Raw genomic sequence first — 20,050 nt, 5'->3', positions numbered from 1 at the left:
TGCGAAGTCTATCAAACCCATTACAGATCCAAATATTAAAACCCAAACAAACTCAAGATTCTTGGGACTAACCATCGATTGACTCACCTGCGAAGTCTAATCGAGTAATCGACCACCAAGCAATGGAGGTAGAGACAACAACTTGAAGATCTGACCTGGGTGGCAGCAAAAACAGAGGTGCTTGAAGATAAAAAGTTGAAATCGCTAGTGGGTTTTGTGTTGTGGGTGGGGATGGAAATCTTAGATCTGACTTGAAGGGGGTAGAAATCTCAAGTTTTGTATATATATAAGCAAATCGGTGCGGTTCGGTGTTCACCGGAATTCAAAAATCTTTGCCGACAACTGTACCGGCCGACTTTGGTGCTTGAAAATCGCTGCCAACCACCGTGCCTAACACCTGCAGTGGAGGTTTGAGGTGGCCGAATCGGTTCAGCTCCGGCCAGTTTCGTCGGTGGCGAGCAGTGCCTGTACAGCCTTAAAAAGAACCCAGTCCGACGCCGGCGAACCTTCTTGGATGATCGTTTTGGTGCGCACCGAAGAAAAAAGCTTGCGTTTTTTCTTCAGCTATTTTCATCTCTGCGTTTTTCGTTTTGTCTACTGTAGCGTGGGTCCCAGCACTTTTTAAACGCAAACACAAAACGCAGTTACAAATCGTGGATCCAAACGCCCTCTTAATGTTAAATCACAATCATTATCTTTTGTAGTTCTTATTTAGACCCCCAAGAAAATTCTATACCCTTGAATTTCTAAAAATAATGGAGCACACACATCATATATAAATTATTTTTCACAGTTCACATTTATCATTATTAACATCACAAGTTTCTCAAAAAAAAAAAAAACATCACAAAAAAATAAGAAAGCAAAAGTTCACAAGTCCAATTAATTTCAGCATACACACAAAATAAGGAATGGGATCAATGATTTGATTTTCACATAAAAGCAGTACAGTGAATAAAAAACAAAAATGATGCATGTGAGGTTTGACGAATTACACATCAGTTTTCGTATGAACTCACTATTTATAGTCAGAAAGTTGTGAAAACAGATAAAGAATTGATTGTGACGATTACGGCGATTATGACCCCTATAATTTTTCTAACAGTAACGATGGATGTGAGGTTTGAAGAATTCACTTGAGGACAATTATTCTCATACTCAGTTTCACAATTTGTTTATTTGTTCTATTATAAGTGACTAATGTAAAGTGGTGGGTTACAAATAAGTCAGAAAGTTGTGAAATGAGTAATTCTAGTGTCACGTAAAACTTGTACCACAACTGAACGGTAGAGGTATGTCCTCGCATGGCCCCATCATTACACCACTATCACTCTCAACTCGCCACACGAGCGAGTTATGATACAAATTATACCATTTTACGTGACACCAGCATTAATCTTATGAAATTAGCCAATTAAGTTTGATTTTTTTAGAATAATCCAGGTATGAAAAGAACCAGAAAAATGGAAAAAGCTAAAAATGGTGTGTTAATTAAACTTGCTTATCTCGTGGGCACAGTGTGGCAAAATGGCAAGAGAACATTGGATCTGGAAGTGGCCAGCTGTGATGATCATAGCGGTATCAGGAAAGGGGGTCCCACCATCACGTAACGATCGTTTATCATAATTGCTCAGCTCATCAGCTCAGTTGGTGGATCTACATCTCTACCTCCCATCCCAGTCACAGATAATGGCATGGCCCACCACCTCCTCTCCTCTCCACTCTAAAATCCAATCATGGAATTGATGCTATAACTCATTTGCTTCACGTGCCAACCATTAACATTTAATTAATCACAACTATATTCCTAAATTAGCATGTTACTTTGCGCGTGAATCATTAAAGGAAAATTGAAATTATTTATAGATTGTGACAGATCTATTTTTTGAAGTGGTATACTAATTTAATTTAAGAATGTTACGAAATTATTGTAAATTTTTATTGTATTCCTAAATCGGTTAATACCTTCTATTTTCATTTATTATTTCATTTTTGAAAGCCGTTCATGTATTACTTTCTATTAATATTTTCTCTCATCTTTGTTCATTAAATTTTTGGGGCAGTGGTTATTTAGTCATTTTTGTTAAAATTTTATTATCACTTCTTTTCCGACCTTGTATTTTGGGCACTTTCAATAACTCATTATTTATGGTGGATTTTCCCCAATAATTATGAGTTTGTTTTCCATTCTTTTTTTTCCATGTAAAAAGGAAAATAGAAAGTCTATATCTATTTGGCAATATTTTTTTTCTTTTAGTTTAATTAGTATTTATAGACATTTTTTTAAAATTTCATTTTCATGTATAATTATACTTTAACTAATTTTCACCAAATAAAAAAAAAACTTGAAAAAAAATCAAAACATATTATCTCAAATCGACATTAAAAGAAAATTTATATTCTTCATTTTCTATTATAGGAGCGAAGCTTTGTAAACTCAATACAAGACTTGTTAATTCAATAGATTATTTTTTGTGTTTTGGTCTATAATAGTAAAGCTTTGCTACATGAGACAAACCCTAATAATAATTTTTAATGTGAAATGCCCTAAGAAAATAATTTGATCATTATAAATCCCTCATAAGTAACGATAAGTTAAAATAAAAAAGAGGAGGGATTGAACCGTACTTGTGGTTGTGGGTGTCTTTTCAATTTTCATTGGTATGATCTCTAAATATTATAAAAATATTTTGAAACTTATCAAGTCTCTTTCTTTATCATATTAATATCAACCTAATCCTCATTTCAATCGTTTGTCACTAAAATCGAGTTTAAGAAAGTAGATAAAAGTGTCCACTCATTTTGTTGTTGAATTAATGTAAAAGGTAAAAAATGAGCACCATAATCTCAATTTCATGAAAATATTAATATTAAAAGAAGGTAAGAGAGTTCAAAAAAAAAAAAAGGTTTGTCATTGATAGGTCACCAAAATATTGGTAATCTTGTTTAAGGGGCAATGGGAATTCTTAAGATTAGGATTTTCCACTAAGAATGATAGAAAGATATAAAATATTTTTGGCTATAAAATATGGAATATTTCTAAAGGAAAAGGTTAAAAAGACACCAATTTGATAGCTTCTCCTGTCCTTTTCTTTCATGTTGCAACTAGTCGCATGCACGGGCGTTTGGACTTTTCTTTCATTTTTTTAATAAAAAAATATTCATCAAGTAATTTTTCTTCAAAATAATTAACTATTTTATTGGGAAAGTGTTTTAAAAGTATTGGGAGATACATTTATTTAAGAGGCTTTTTAAATTTAACTTAACTGGTTTAGCTTACCCTTAATACTTTTTAAATTGAAATTTCCTTTTGTTTTAAGGAGAAATTGTCATATCATTCACTAACTAAATAAAATGTGGAGATTAAAACCCAATGCCACTTGCTATTGTGTATTTAAATCAAAATGATACATCTAGTTAAAAAAGTATTGAAAATAAGTCAAATCCTTACTATATTATTTCAAATTTTCTTTAAGCCACTTGTCAAAAACATGTTGTTGGCCTTAATTTGCATTTTTAATTAAAAAAAAAATGGAACTAAATGATAAGACAGTTTTCCCCAAAATAATTAACTATTTGAATGGGAAAGAGTTTTAAAAGCCTTGGGAGATACATTTATTTAAGAGGTTTTTTCAATTTAACTATTTTATTTAAAAATGACACCTTTTGAAACATTTTATTTAAGATAAGATACATTTATTGTGTATTTAAAACAAAATGATACTTCTAGTTAAAAAAGTACTAGAGGTAAGCTAAACTCTTAACTATATTATTTCAAATTTTCTTTAATGCATTTGTCAAAAACATGTTGTTGGCCTTAATTTGCATTTTTAATATAAAAAATTTTTTGAACTAAATGATAAGACAATTTTCCCCGAAATAATTAACTATTTGAATGGGTAAGAGTTTTAAAAGCATTGGGAGATACATTTATTTGAGGTTTTTTCAATATAACTATTTTATTTTAAAAGGACACCTTTTAAAACATTTTATTTAAGAGGAGATACATTTTTTGTGTCTTTAAAACAAAAGGACACCTCTAATTAAAAAAGTAATGTAGGTAAGCCAAACCCTTAACTATATTATTTCAAATTTTCTTTAAGCCATTTGTCAAAAACATGTTGTTGGCCTTAATTTGCATTTTTTAATAAAAAAAATAATTTGAACTAAATGATAAGACAATTTTCACCAAAATAAATAACTATTTGAATGGGAAAGAGTTTTAAAAGCGTTGGGAGATACATTTATTTAAGTGGTTTTTTCAATTTAACTATTTTATTTCAAATTTTCTTTCACCCATTTGTCAAACGCGTTCTTAATTGGCCTTGATTTGCATTTTTGAGTTAAAAAAAAAAACAATTTGAACTAAATAATAAGACTATTTTTTAAAATAGTGAAAAAAGGACATACTGTCCTAAGTCTTAACATACAAGAGAAATAACAAATATATATATATATATATATATGTGTGTGTGTACTTTTTTTTCCTCTGAGGCAATGGGACTTTGCTGTTCAGGATCAAATTTTATTTGTATTAATTAATTTTTTAAGAGTAACTTCCACTAATATATCCGAAGTTTAGGGTAATGCCAAACTATGTCCAAATCTTTTCAAAATTGCCAAAATTGGTCCCTAAAGCCAACTTAATCCTTAAACAATGTTAGGCCAGTTAGCTGTTTTTTCTTAATTGTTTTAAGGATTAAATTGGTTAATTTAAAAAAATCTTGAACCTGACTGACATTAGTCCAAATCTTAGGGTATGTTTATGGAATTTACCTTTTTTTTTAAAAAAAAAAAAAAACAAAAAAAAAACAAAGTTTGAATTTTTATTAATTCAGATACCTCTTCTTATTTTTTTGAAAGATTTTCAACATATGATGTCCTCTCTTAATGATAGCTCTTTAGGGATTAAATTGGTTAATTTAAAAAATCTTGAACCTGACTGACATTAGTCTAAACCTTAGGGTATATTAATGGAATTTACCTTTTCTAAAAAAAAAAAAAGTCTGAATTTTTATTAATTCAGATACCTCTTCTTTTTTTTTTGAAAGATTTTCAACATATGATGTCCACTCTTAATAATAGTTTTTTATTATCAAGCCAAGACATTAATTAGTTTTTGGTATAGGCGAGAATTGAATTCTAAATTTTTTATTCACTCATTAGAGACTTTACCAATTGAGTACTTTTTACAAAATTAAACTTTATGAATAGTCTGTGTACATTTTAAAACTTTATACTTTTTCCAATTTTATTTTATTTTATTTTTTTTGTATATATTATCTTATAGAATAGGTTTATATAAATCTCCCTTCTTACATATTAAACTCACATAAGAGACAAAAACTGTTGACGCGGTTAGATCCGTCAATCTCATAAAAAAATTCCCCCAAATAATAAACACTTGTATATAAGAGACAAATGCTAATGTAGAAGATTGGTTATGGTATATACAAAATTAATGTAAGTTGAGAACTAATAAAAGTCTATCGACTTAACTATTATAAAAAAAAATTGTTACATTTACAATATTTCAAAACAAAATTTAAGTAGAAAGTTGTTACTGATTCTAAATAAGACTTAAGATTAAAATTACTTTTCTGTCTATTAGTAACTGTTGGTAACAACTTTTCATCTAAAATTTGTTGTGAGAATGTTATCTATGAAAAATATTGCTAACAGTTTTATGCATGTAACATTATCCTATTCGAGAAATTCTAGGTCCATATCACTTTGACAATATTTTACAACAAATTCTTAGTGGAAAGTTGTTACGGATTTTAATTTGAACTTAATACCGAGATTACCTTTTTTACTCACCAATAATAATCCGTAAGATTAATTTATCACTTAAAATTTGTTGTAAAAGTAATACGAAAATACGGAAATATATTAAACTTAATTGTTTTCCACTTTTTCTCACCAATAAAAACTTAAGGAAAATTTTCATTTACATAACATTATCCAATTCAAGAACTGTTATGAAAATGGCGGATAAAATTTCATTAGAGGGTGCTCAAAAATCAAAAGTGAGTGGACCCTACAATCCGAATCAGTGACGACGTGGCAACTTAATCTTGAGAAATGTAATCACTATCAAGTCAACAACTTCAGGGGACCCACTGACATAGTTTTTCCATTTAAATTATTGCTTGCCTTTTACTCTCTCTCTCTCTCTCTCTGTGTCTGTGACTGTGACTCTCTCACTCACACCTCACCGAGGAGGAGTGTGAGGCAGTGGCTCTCCCTGTAATTTCACCCAAACTCTATGCCCATTTTCCCAACTTCACCCCCTCAGGGATCCACTATAAATACCGCTACCCCAATTTTTGTGTCCGATACGGACATTCATTACCGAACCTCCGTAAATATATAAAATTTTCTCTCTCTTTTTTATTTTCACCAAATTACTAGAAGTTAAAAAAAAAAAGTAAAAAATTTTGATTCCCAATCTCTCTCTCTCTCTCTCTAGAATTTTCTGTTCGAGTTTTCATCTTCAGGTATGTTTTGTGTTTGGTTGTTAATTTAATGGCGATGATGTTGATTTTTATTTTTGTGTTGTGTTTTGATTATTGGATCTAGAAATTGATTTTGTTACGAATGTGGTTTGATTTCATTTCTCTCACGTTATTGATGTTTTTTTTTATTTATTTAGCGGAGATCATTGGGGATTTGATATTGCAATTTGTGTATTTATGTATGTGTGGGGGTTATGTGGCATTGAGGATGTGAGTGGGAAATGATTGGAACAAGACATGGTTTTGAGGTTTTGAGTTGCTTTTAAGGTGCCGTGATACTGCCTCTGAGTTTGGCGGTGATCGGTTTCGTGTTTAATGTTATTAGTTTTGGAGATGCTGAGGTTTGATAGTGATTGTTTTGTGTTGTTATTTAGGGGTTGTTGGTCCTTGCGGTGCAAGGAACTACGAATCGGTATTTGATTGGGGTAGGAGTGTTGGGGGCAATGTAATTTGAAGAATGCGTAGATGGTTGAGATTTTGATAAAAAAAAGGGGGTGGTTCCTTTTTGATATAGGAATAAAGATAGGAAAGAAGGAAAAAAGGTGTAAACTTTAGTATCTTGTTTGTTAGTATAGGGGTTGTAGAGAAAGTTAGATAAGGTGTGACCACAAAGTTTTAGCTACGGAAGGTATTGCGAAATGGGCTTTTGTTTCTTAGTATAAAGCTATCATAAATATGTTGTGAAGATAGCCAGTGGTAGGTGTCCGAAGAGTCGAAGACAGTTTTTGTATATGCTGGCAGGAACTTGGAATACAGTCCTGGTCCTTCGCATAAGGTAGGCGGGCGGGCGGGCTGGTGTTTTGGTGAACGGAGGGTTCTGAGTGTAAGTGGCTTGGAATTTTCTTCTATTTTTTGATAAGTTTGTAAGTGGCTTGGAATAAAGGGAATGGAGTGGGCCTTAGGTTGTTTAGGCACGTGTTGAGGCATTGGGTAGCGTAGCAAGTGTATAGAGTATGCAAACATTGTGGTAAATTCAAATTGTTCACATATGTAAGAGAAAGTCATGCTCTAGTTAGAATTATAATTGTGTCGGAGTGTAGCTGTTGGTCATTTGTTCACAGGTTTCTTGTTTTATGTGCTGAAAAAAGAATTAGAAAACAAGACTTTTCTTGTTTCATGTGATATTTTTTCTTGCTATTGCCGTTCTGTTTAGTTGGCTGATTAGACCAAATTACTCTGGCTCCTAAGCATGCTATTTGTTTTCCTATTATCCTAGGACTTTTATATGTTGATCACACTCTCGCCTATTCCTCTTTTCATCTTTGGATGGCATTTGCTGAGTTGTACTCTTGACATTTTACCTTGTGATTGGTTTTGATCCCTTTGTATCTACAAATTTAAAAGGGTGAAAGATTGGTCTATTTTTTTAATAAGTTAACTGCATACAACACACATTTGTGTGTGATTTTTGCAGAAATTATACATTTGACAACCTTTACTTTTAGAGGATAGCACAAACTCTTAAATGTGTGTATAGTCTAAACTTTTCCGTTTATGTTTTTTCAGACTTATGACCTCCTTTGCACTTTGTTCTTAAAATTTCATATGCAGGTCCCTGCCCATGGGTTCTACTTCTAAATCAGTTGTGGATTTAATAGAGGCCTCCTCAGGGGTTCATTTTTCTGGATTTCACATGGATTCTTTGGAGCAAGGAGTTAAAGAGATGGAACTTACAACAGCGTCAGCAACCGAAGACTTGCATAAACAGCCTTTTGTCATTGGTAAGTGTTTATGTGGAAATATATGCAAATTTCTTATAATTTTTTGAGAGGCGGCAAAAGGTGGTGCATGTGCAACCCTTCATTGGAAGTATAGAAAGGGTTCCCTTAAAATGAAGAAGATAGAAGGGACACCGGTTGGTATATTTTCTTCGAAGTGTGAAAGAATCTGACTTACAAAGGTGAAGTTTGATGGTTTTAGCATTGGTAGTCCTCTTATCTGCCTCACGCAGAAACATGCAACAAAGATTGTATCGATTAGTTTAAGCTAGAATTGAGTGATAGCCCAGTGGTACTGGGCATCCTCTATGGTGCCCAATGTCTTAATTTTGAACCCTACCTTTCCCCTCCACCACTACTTACCTAGCAAAAAAAAAAAAAAAAAAAAAATCCTGTTTTGGAATCCAGAATGTTATGCTTGTGATTCTGGAATTTTGTGACTTTAGCTTTCCAGTCTAACTCAATTATAGCAAAGCCCTCAAAATTTGTTATTTTTTGATTTCTAGGTGTGTACAAGTTTGAAACTTTTATCTGGTTCTGGAGCATTAATTTTACTTAAAAAAATTGGTCTATGGTGTTGGTGTGTGCACTTATTTTTTTTAATAACTTGTGCCTCAGAAAAAGAGAACATCTATTCATTTATTCTTCATCTTTATCCTAAGCATTGGCTTTCTAATGAATTTTGTGGCAGGGGTTGCTGGGGGAGCGGCATCTGGTAAGACAACAGTTTGTGATCTTATTATTCAGCAGCTTCATGATCAACGTGTTGTTCTTGTAAACCAGGTAATGTTTTCTGATTCAAATATGTTTAGGTGGCTGAGTAGAGAAGTCTTTTCTATGATCAAATATATTTCTGGCTTACAATATTGAATCATTTAGAAAACAAGGAAATTGATAAAAATTCTGGCTTGCAATATTTGAAAATTCACATTGTGTTACTGTTTCTACTCCTTAATGTTTGCTTGGGATTTTCTTATAAATTTTTAATAATATTTTCTGCAGTTTCAAGATGGTTTGATTCTTTTTCTTTGTATTGTATTTGATAGTGAGAATATATTCCTACTGGTTTTTCTTATTGCAGGATTCCTTTTATCATAATTTGACCGAGGAGGAACTTACACAAGTACATGACTACAATTTTGACCATCCTGGTGAGTGCAATTTCGGTGACTGAAGTCTGAAGAATATCGTTAAAACAATGACCTGTGTAGAATTTCAGCCGTGTTATTTACTGAAATAAACTTTTTTTAATCCTTTGCTTCTACTTAGTTATCAACCAAGTTTATCTTATATCTTCTTTCAGTAAAGAAATGCATTTTTATAAATGGCTCAAGCTAATTGCAAGTATCTTCTTGTTATAGTACTATAGACTTATATCATTCAAAAGGCTCCCACTTAGTGGTAATGTCAATGACCATCCATTAGGATTTTTCACTGTGGCCATATCATATAAATAGTTCATTAGTAAGGTAATGAGTTACTTTCAGTCTGATCAGTTTGTATCCTTAATGAACATAAGTATGGTGTTCTTTATTTGCTGTTAGTTCAATTTTTTTGCTAGCTCAATTGATTCTTCTAACTGCAACATTGGATTTCCATCAGATGCTTTTGACACTGAGAAACTGTTGTGTGTTATGGAGAAGTTGAGGCATGGACAAGCAGTTGATATTCCAAACTATGATTTAAAGAGTTACAAAAACAATGTATTTCCAGCAAGAAGGGTACAGCTTTCATATCTTTGGGCTCCAGTGGGCATCATTCTACATATAACTGCTATCTTTTTATGTAAAGACCCATTGCAGATATCTTCGGAGTGGCAACTTCTTGCATTGATAATTTTTGTTGTCGTTTTCCTTCCAATAGTTCCATAAAATTAACATATTTGATGTAGTATATGAAGATATTTATTATGATTAAATCTGCAGGTAAACCCTTCTGATGTTATACTTTTGGAAGGCATACTCATTTTCCATGATCAGCGTGTTAGAGATTTGATGAATATGAAGATATTTGTTGATACAGGTCCTCTATATTCATTTTCCCTGTTTTTAAAATTGGATCTTATTATAATGTATATCTTAAGCTCATCAGGTTTACTAGAACATTCATTTTTTTAGAAAATATATTGTGGTATTCATGTTATAATTTACATTTCAAATTCTTTATTATTTTATTTTCTTTGGCCACTAGAAATTATTTATGAAGATTGCTTGGGATCTGTAGTTCTCATGAATTTTGGTATTATGAGGCCAGTTGCACTTTTAGCATGGTGCCTGGTTCCTAACCGTTCTTACATATTTTGCTCATTCCATATAGCTTTCTTGATATGAGGAAATGTGGCTTGGTTAGACTTACAGTATTTGTTGTCAGAAAGACCTGTCAGTTAAAATGCAAAAATGCACTAGTTCAGGCAACAATATTGTAAGTCTTACAACTTAAAAAGCATGGTGAACTTACAATATTGTTTTTTTTTTTCCTTTCTTTCTGTTTTTGGTTACTTCAGATGTTCTTGCAAACAATTGCTGATATTTCCATCAAAAGATGGACTTTAAAAAAAAGTTTTTGTTGTATGTAATGATGAATACATTTTATATCACTTCATTGTGTTACAAAGTTGGACTGTTACTTCACATTGTAAAATTTTCAGTGCAGATGCTGATGTTCGTCTAGCAAGGAGGATAAGGCGGGATACTGTTGAGAAGAGTAGGGATATTGGTACAGTACTTGATCAGGTTAGTAACTTTTCAAATTAGCGATTGCACAGGCATAAAGACCAGAACCATAGTTCGTTAAGCTGTAATTGGCTTTAAGCTTCCTGTACTAGTGGAACCAGAACCCTTGAGTTCCATGCTGCTACTCTGCAATGCAGTGAAATAGTTTGTTTTTTGGTAGAAAGAATTACTATAATTCATTCTTTAGAAGTGGATTATTAAAGATAAGTGATTGGAGGTTTTTTTTTTTTTTTGGGGGGGGGGGGGGGGGCCCGCAAGGGAGAGAGGTAATTCATTCACAACTCTCCTGCATCCATCTTTTATACTTGGTTGACTTTCTCTTTGATAGTCGGGTTTTTGTTCTTGAATTTACTAGATTATACTATGGTGTAAATCTTTTTATACTTCATGCCATAGTATAGTTTGGAAGGAGGAGAGGTGGGGGGGGGGGGGGGATAATTCATTCAGGACTCTCCTGCGTGAATCTTTTTTGTACTTTATGTTTTCTTCCTTTTGTCAACAATTTTTTAAAGTTGGACTTTGAATTTTATGTATTCAAATAAATTTTCAGTGTGTGTCTGCATTTTTACCTTTTTATCTTGACGCTTGTTGATAGACATTATTTTGATGCAGTACTCCAAATTTGTGAAGCCTGCTTTTGATGACTTTATCCTACCAACAAAGAAGTATGCTGATATCATTATTCCTCGAGGGGGAGATAATCATGTAGCCATTGATTTGATTGTACAGCATATTCGTACAAAGCTTGGTCAGCATGATCTCTGTAAAATATACCCTAATTTATATGTCATTCACTCAACTTTTCAGGTATCCATTCCCTTGCTTCCCACTTATAACCTTGTTAATTATGTTACAGTGATATATATATTTCCTGGAGCTTCAAAGTTGATGTTATTATAAAGGTTAATGTAGCATGGTTCTTTGAGTCTTATAACTGTTCCTGTCCTCATGCAGATACGGGGAATGCATACCCTCATACGTGATGCTCAAACAACGAAGCATGACTTTGTTTTCTATGCTGATCGGTTGATCCGTTTGGTGGGTATAGTTTTCCATTGAGCCCATGGGTCATTTGTTGGTTTTTCACTTGCTTTTTATATATTTATTTTGTTTAAATTATCACTTATCAAGATTTTGGAACCTTGACCAGGTTGTTGAACATGGCCTTGGACATCTTCCATTTACCGAAAAGCAAGTGATCACTCCAACTGGTAAGCTGGTGTTAATTTAACTTTGTAGGTTTTCCAAATATTGAATTTGGTTTCATTTGAAGCCAAATTGATCCGACTTCCCTGAAATATATTAGTTAAAGAAATTTGTTGTATATTAGTTAAAATAGATAATCATGACATGGATGATATGCTTGTTGGCCCTCTGGTTAAATAATTGTTTGTGGTGCTTGTATATTTAGGGTTACTGCCCAAGTTAGATGATCAACATTAGTTCTATGCTCTGAAGCATCATATAGGAAAGCCTCAGCTACCATATTTGTCCATGATATCTTCATTAATCTTTTTTTTAGGTATAGCTTGTTGAATTACAGTTCTTTATATTGTTATCAAAAGAAACTTTAGGCCTCACATGCCCAGATATCATCTGTGTCCTATGCTTTACATGTGTGTAAATATATTACAGAAATGGTAATGCAGCTAATTCATTAATGAGAAGTCAGCTCTATGTTTTTTCTTCATGATGTGTTGCTTTAACAGAATTTCCTTTGTGTATATGCAGGGTCTGTGTATACTGGTGTGGATTTCTGTAAGAGGTTGTGTGGTGTCTCAGTTATCAGGAGGTATTCAACCTAGTTGTGATATGACATTTTTAATTTAGAAGTATGACTTATGCTCTATTAGATGCCCTGGATTAGAAACTTAGAAGTATCAAATTGTCAAATTTACAGAATTACTAATTGGATAGTGGCCTTGGAATCAACTTTCTTCTTGAACCATATTGTTGTCTACCCATTGTTATACTTGTCATATGTGTAAATATTGTTGGACCTCCTTTCCATAGTCATTGTATGATGCTAAACATTTCCATTGCCAGTGGTGAGAGTATGGAGAATGCTTTGCGAGCATGTTGTAAAGGTATCAAGATTGGGAAAATACTTATTCATAGAGAAGGTGACAACGGTCAGCAGGTTTGTGCCTATCTTTGGGTCTGTGTGTGCATGTTTCATTTCCTTGGTTCTGTCCTTTTTTTATTATTATTAAAAAATGCTTCATTTACTGGGCAGCTAATCTATGAAAAGTTGCCTTCGGACATCTCAGAAAGGCATGTATTACTATTGGATCCTATCCTAGGGACAGGTTTGTAGTTCTCATGCGGAAATCATTATCCTTTTTTGAATTGTTGTTGGTTCTTATGTAAGGGACTCTGTATAATTTCCTTGCTCATATGGGGCTCCATTTGTTTCCATTCCTGTCTAGTCGGATACACCCTATATAATTTGAGCATGCTTTAGACAGCTGCAAATTTCTATTGTTACCTAAGGCATGAACAACTAAGAATTTTACCTTTTCCTCCAGGAAATTCGGCTGTTCAAGCTATCTCTTTACTTCTAAGGAAGGGTGTACCAGAGTCCAACATTATTTTTCTTAATCTCATATCAGTAAGTTAATTTTGTCCATGAGTGCTTTTCTTAAAAAAAAGTTCTTTTTGGTTCCCGCTTTCCCATGATTATGCATAGATTCATTCCTAGTAACACCGCTACATTATTTATCTCACCAGGCACCTCAGGGTGTACATGTGGTCTGCAAAAGCTTCCCAAGAATAAAAATTGTCACTTCTGAGATTGAGATGGGTCTAAATAATGATTTCCGTGTCATTCCTGGCATGGGTGAGTTTGGCGACCGATATTTTGGAACGGATGATGACGACCCGCAAGTGGTGGCCCCTTCACAGTAGTTCCATTGAGGCTGCTGAGTAGTCCAAACCCCTCGTCTTGAGTTTATCATCAGCACTAAAGTGTGGATAAACAGCTGAATTTGCTTATATCATATTGTGCTGGCCCAGGTCATTCAGAATTTTGAAACAATTTTGACTCAATTGAAACTTAGAAAGTATCTTCTTTTTATTCCACACTTTTTTTACTTCGTTTTTAGAAATCCGGGGTCCCTGGGGGTGTTTGGCTGCAAGCCCTTTCGTGTTTATAATATGACATTACAACATAAATGTATTGGATAGCAATTTATTACAGTAGGCAGTTGGAAATTTTTTTTGCTCTCAGACTGTTCTAGATAGTCAACCCCCAATAAAAACTTGCCTTTATAGGGGGAGAAAGTATAAAAAAGTAATCTTTACTGTCACAAGTTGAAACTGATTAATGGCCTTCCCATGATATATGTATTTGTGAACCCAAATATTTACTCAATAAAATTCTTTGTTGCTTCATCTTTGTTACACTAGTCTGAATGAGCCCTTAATTGTGTTTATATTCTGGTTTGATTCCTTTCAGATATTTGTTGCCGCCTTATGCTTTAAGATAAGTTACTATGATATTTGAAGGGGATTGAGATGGGTCTAAAAAATATATACAAATGGGTGCATGAGACAGATTAATAGAAACCACAAAAATTTGTTTGTGTTTTATAAGCACCTCTTAAAGTTGTTAAAAAAGAGCAAAATGGATGATGGAAGTGAGGTTTTCCACACAATATCTAAGTTCACGAGAGGTGAATATGAATTTTGTAGTAGAGGATGGATTTGCCACTTGGCCAAGAGAGTGATCACTCATTGCTTTATCCGAGGATGATAAAACTCCGTGGGCTAATCTTTGGACACGTGTCGGTGCATGATTCTGAGGGTATATTCCACGAAAGCTGATCTATATAGGTTGGTTCTAGTGGAAACTTGGTTTTTGCACTTTCGTCCTGTTATCTATATATCCCTTTTTATCCAAAGCCAATACCAACTGATAGCTCGTAAAAATGTCGGCCTTTGTAGGAAAGTATGCAGGTGAGTCTCTTCTCTCTCACTCTCTCTATCAAGCTTTATGATTGCTTAGAATGTAGATAAGAATGAGATGTGACAAGCCCTCTGTATGGCTTGTATACTCTTTGCATACATTATTTTCATTTGCATGCTAGCTTTAACAGCTTCATTCCACATAGCAGAGACCATCCTGCCTGTTTATTTGGAAAATTGAACCAAGGCTATTGTTCAGCAGGAACGTTGTACAGTCACAATAATTATCTCATGCATCCGACAATAATTATCTCATACGTACAACGTTTATAAGTCTATCTTTTAGTGTGGGATCCATATGTTTGTGAGAGAGATAATATACTTGTCAAAATGTAAAAGATATCTTCTCTTGCAATCTTTTATTTTTGGGTGAGAATCTCAAAAGATTTATCCTCCAAATATTTTCTTCATTAAAATCTAATAGCAATGAATACAATTTTAGATTTATAATATTAATTTGAACTATAAAATAGAAGCATTTTAAATGGAGAAGATTTTTTTTTTGGTTTAATGAATCATATATGCCCTACCAATAATGGACCCCTCAACCCTCAAGAGTGTGAATAAAGATATAAAATGGTAGTCTTCAGAAGAGTGTTATTGTCCCACACGTAAAACCATAAAGCATTTTTATATCATGCTTTTGATTATTTGTTTTTTCTATTAAAATAATTTTTGCCAAAAAACTAATAATTAGAGTGATATTGCAACAAAATTCTTACTACTTTTCTGCCTAGTCTTTCTATATCAAACAGCCCTTTCTCCTTTCTTCTCCAGAGGAGCTTATCAAGAATGCGAGGTACATTGCCACACCTGGCAAGGGAATTTTGGCAGCTGATGAGAGCACAGGCACCATTGGCAAGCGTCTAGCTAGCATTAACGTGGAGAACATCGAGTCGAACCGCCAAGCTCTTCGCGAGCTCCTCTTCACTTCTCCCAATGCCCTCCCCTACCTCTCTGGTGTCATCCTCTTTGAGGAGACCCTTTACCAAAAGACTTCAGATGGTAAGCCTTTTGTTGAAGTCCTTCAAGAAAACAATGTCATTCCTGGCATCAAAGTTGACAAGGGCACGGTTGAGTTAGCTGGTACAAATGGTGAAACCACCACTCAAGGCTTTGACTCACTTGGTGCAAGGTGCCAGCAGTACTATAAGGCCGGTGCACGCTTTGCCAAGTGGCGTGCCGTGCTCAAGATTGGTCCTAATGAGCCCTCTGAATTGTCAATCCAACAAAATGCTCAAGGCTTGGCTCGCTATGCAATCATTTGTCAGGAGAATGGACTGGTGCCAATTGTTGAACCTGAGATTTTAACTGATGGTGCTCATGACATTAAGAAATGTGCTGCTGCTACTGAGATTGTGCTTGCAGCAGTGTACAAGGCACTGAATGAACAGCATGTTCTTCTTGAAGGCACACTGCTAAAGCCCAACATGGTTACACCAGGCTCTGATAGCCCAAAGGTAAACTACTATTGATTTTACTACACAAAGGTTTACACACCAACATGACAATTTTTCTCAATTTTTTTTCCTTACAATTGTTGAGGTATGACAAGTCTTTATGATAGGTAATAAAATGGTGATAGTGATAGATTCATATGAGAATCAATTAAAACTTACCAACTCAATAATCGTAAAAGTCAAATGTTAATTTGTAAAAATCATGTAATTAAATTTATAATAGCGGTAGTATCACTCTTGTTTAAATGCTAATAATGTGGCAAAATGCAATCTATTCACTAGACAAATTGCTATATCACAATATTTTGTCTTCATAGCCTTCTAAAATAGTGCATGCATTGTTTTGTTGCACAGGTAACACCTGAGGTGATAGCTGAGTACACAGTCACAGCACTCCGGCGAACTGTCCCGGCTGCAGTGCCAGGGATTGTGTTCTTGTCTGGTGGGCAAAGTGAGGAACAGGCAACACTCAATCTTAATGCAATGAACAGGTTGGAGGTGCTGAAGCCATGGACTCTTTCTTTCTCATTTGGGCGAGCTTTGCAACAAAGCACACTCAAGACATGGGCTGGAAAGAAGGAGAATGTTGGGAAAGCTCAAGAGGTGTTCTTGGTGAGGTGCAAGGCTAATTCTGAGGCCACTCTTGGAAAGTATTCTGGTGGAGGTGCTGGTGGTTTGGCTTCTGAGAGTTTGTTTGTCAAGGGCTACAAGTACTAGACCTTTAATTTCTAGTGTGGCAATTATCATATATCTCTAATGCCATTGCAACCTTCCTTCTTTACCTGCTTAGTTTTGGTACATATTCTACAATGGGTGTTCATATTATCAATGCCTCAATATTGTACTGTTAACTTCCCAAGTCCTGAGTTTGCTTTTTCTTATCTCACTAAGAACCTAGCTTTTTGCCATTAGAAATTCCAAAATTGTGACTAAGAGGGTCTAAGATGAACAATTAAGAAACCCAAGAGGAGCCAAGCCTTTATCTTAGCCCATCAGAAAATGTGTATTGCTAATTCAAAGATCCTTTCAAGAAGTTCAATTTCACTACATAATGTTTTTCTTATAGTATTTGGAGCAACAAAATTACTTATGTAATTAATGATTGGTATACCAATAATTAGAAACAAAACAAAAAAAAAAAAACCAAAACTATTACTATTAATTTTATTATAAATATGTGACAATAAATGCGATTCATGCTACTTCAATAACATTAGAAATAAATTTCTGATTTGGTTGACAAAACACATAGGCTAACTTTCTCTAAATAACACGAGCTCAAAACTATTACACTATGGTTAGCTATTATGTGCACGGTGCATCCATGTCAATATGTAATAAAAACTAATCATACAATCTATATAAATAACTAAGAAAAAACTCATAGCACAAAATTTATGTTCTTTTATTCACTGGTTGAAGTCAGATAAGTTATCCTTGAATACATTGAAAATTAAGGAAGTAGAAAAAAAAGGAAAAAAAAAAACTTGAGTGGCTTTTCTTTTTTATGATTACAAAAGCTAGAAGTAAAATCCAAAAAAAGAAAATTAGGATCTATTAACCATAGTACACATTATAACACACATAGTATCATATTGAAAATTGAAAAACACTCAAAATTCTTCAATGTTGGGGGTTTTCATTCTTGGAAAACTCCACATTCGTGAAGATGTAATATATTGCCCTAAACTTCCGTTTCAACACTTGGAAGCATCTCAATGCACCAATATAAAATTGTATATCTATTTGCATGCCAAACTCAATCTCCATATGTACAACAATAGTTGATTCAAAATGAAGAAAGAAAATTTGAGAATTTCTTAACTTTCTCTAGTAGTATGTTCTATCAGAGATTGAGTAGGTTAACATATATATACACGGGTATATATATATTGCTGATGGGTTAGAGTAAAAATAAATAAAATTACTCATGCATATTGTTAATAGCTAGGAAGCTTCTAGGAATGTCCCTTTGTGTTCATTTGAAGTAAAGAATTGATTTTCTATCAACATCTTTTTCCATAATAAGAGACCCAAAACAAATAAATGGATATATGAACCTGCAGGCATTGGTGTTTACTCAAGCACGGTTGTTGAAATTTATAAAAGAACAAGGATTTGACATCGCACCAAGAGACTTTTCACATACCATGCATGTTCATGTTCTGACCTTTCACATAGAACTTACCTTCATTTGTGTCTTAAGCACCTACCTACTAATTGTAAAACGTAAAGAGAAAGTCAGAAAACTACTCGAATGAAGCGATTAGTGGGAATTCAAATAACTATTACAAATTCTAATGTAGGGCAAAACTAATTATTATTATTATTATTAATTTTTATTTAGCGGGTAATGCTACGAATGATATCTACAAATTTTATTGTATAAGTTTAATAAACTGAAATATTACGTACTAATCATAAAAAGTAATTCAAATATTTATTTAATATATTATTAAAGTGGTATCAATTACATTATTTTTAGTCACATTAGTTGATAAGCCTTTTGTTGGTATCAATCCTGCATACTTATAATCACGTCAGTTAATAATTCTTTTGTAGTAAAATTAATAATTGTTTCATCTTTTTATTTTTATTTTTTATGTACAGTAATTACAAGGGATGATATTAAATAATGAAGATTGATAACAATAAATATACATATAAATAATATATATATTTAGGTGAAGGATTTCTTTGAGTACATTTCTTTGAAATGACATTCATGATTCACCCCCACGTAGCTATATATGGACAATAATGTTATGTTACTTCCATGAAACTTTAAAATGAGATAAAGTAACTGCCACGAAAGTTTGGGCTGGTTTAAAACTTGTCTTGCCTTGGGGTACGTAACCTTTCTATTATTCCACCAATTAGTAATATATTTTTTTTGCTAAACAATTCCATGAAGTACTCAGGACGAGTCTAAATCTTTTGTCCCACTTTTCCTGCTCCACTCTATATTCCACTAATAAAAACTTGCAATGTGCTTACCTAATTAATTAAATACTATCATTATTGACTTATTAATACTACCGTTATTAATTAATAGTAGTATTTAATTAATTAGGTGAACATGTAGCAAGTTTTTATTGGTGGAATATAGAGTGGAGTAGGAAAAGTAGGACAGAAGATTTGGACTCACTCAGGACTAGGAGATAGTAGCCTCCTATTGGGATAATACAATAGCAATACAATCACTCCATTCTCGGCCTCTCTTACCTCCTTGCAATATATGAGCAATATATTAACTATTGTGTACAACTACCTCAAAAATCTGTCGTAGTTTCAAGTAACCTAGGCGCATATATTTCATTAATCCCAGCGGTGGAGTCAAGAATTTTGAGTTGAGGTGATTGAACAATTGTGTCAAGATAACCTTAAATCAAAATCATAATGTTACGGTTGAAGTCTCATATGAGTTTTTCTTTTTCTTTTTTTCTTTTTTTTTGCTTGATAAAATCTTGAGAATATAAAATTTCAACCAAATTGCATATATTATCAATGTTGAATGATTTGAACCATTAATAAAATTTGAAATTAAGCTAAAATTTAGGAGTTCCACTGTCAAAAAACTTACTAAATTAGTTCATTCTATTGCAATTGTATATCAACTCAACTCTAAACTCCTCTCTCTCTCTCTCTCTCTCTTT

General features: G+C 33.3%; 2 protein-coding genes across 6 annotated transcripts; both read left to right on the top strand.

Moving 5' to 3' along the window:
- Positions 1-6,201: 6,201 nt before the first annotated feature.
- Positions 6,202-14,361, top strand: LOC142641267 (uridine kinase-like protein 3). Of its 5 annotated transcripts, none has more exons than XM_075815671.1 (15): positions 6,208-6,500; positions 8,070-8,239; positions 8,928-9,019; positions 9,318-9,387; positions 9,839-9,957; positions 10,162-10,258; positions 10,889-10,968; positions 11,581-11,775; positions 11,923-12,006; positions 12,119-12,179; positions 12,700-12,760; positions 13,015-13,108; positions 13,205-13,277; positions 13,497-13,579; positions 13,699-14,361. In XM_075815671.1, exons 2-15 carry the CDS (start codon positions 8,080-8,082, stop codon positions 13,873-13,875), a joined length of 1,446 nt encoding a protein of 481 aa, XP_075671786.1. In that variant the 5' UTR covers positions 6,208-6,500; positions 8,070-8,079; the 3' UTR covers positions 13,876-14,361. The 5 variants fall into 5 exon arrangements, with proteins under 5 accessions (XP_075671783.1, XP_075671786.1, XP_075671784.1 ...); XM_075815670.1 differs by lacking the exon at positions 6,208-6,500 and adding an exon at positions 7,876-7,985; XM_075815668.1 differs by having other exon boundaries at positions 6,202-6,500; positions 13,015-13,277.
- A 140-nt stretch (positions 14,362-14,501) lies between these two features.
- Positions 14,502-17,253, top strand: LOC142641268 (fructose-bisphosphate aldolase, cytoplasmic isozyme 1). The gene is made up of 3 exons (XM_075815672.1): positions 14,502-14,925; positions 15,712-16,394; positions 16,749-17,253. Exons 1-3 carry the CDS (start codon positions 14,898-14,900, stop codon positions 17,109-17,111), a joined length of 1,074 nt encoding a protein of 357 aa, XP_075671787.1. The 5' UTR covers positions 14,502-14,897; the 3' UTR covers positions 17,112-17,253.
- Positions 17,254-20,050: the final 2,797 nt, after the last annotated feature.

Source organism: Castanea sativa, chromosome 6 (assembly GCF_040712315.1).
Source record: "Castanea sativa cultivar Marrone di Chiusa Pesio chromosome 6, ASM4071231v1".
Taxonomy (NCBI): domain Eukaryota; kingdom Viridiplantae; phylum Streptophyta; class Magnoliopsida; order Fagales; family Fagaceae; genus Castanea; species Castanea sativa.
The sequence above is the reverse complement of the archived record's forward strand: the minus strand, read 5'-3'. Positions and strand labels throughout refer to the sequence as shown.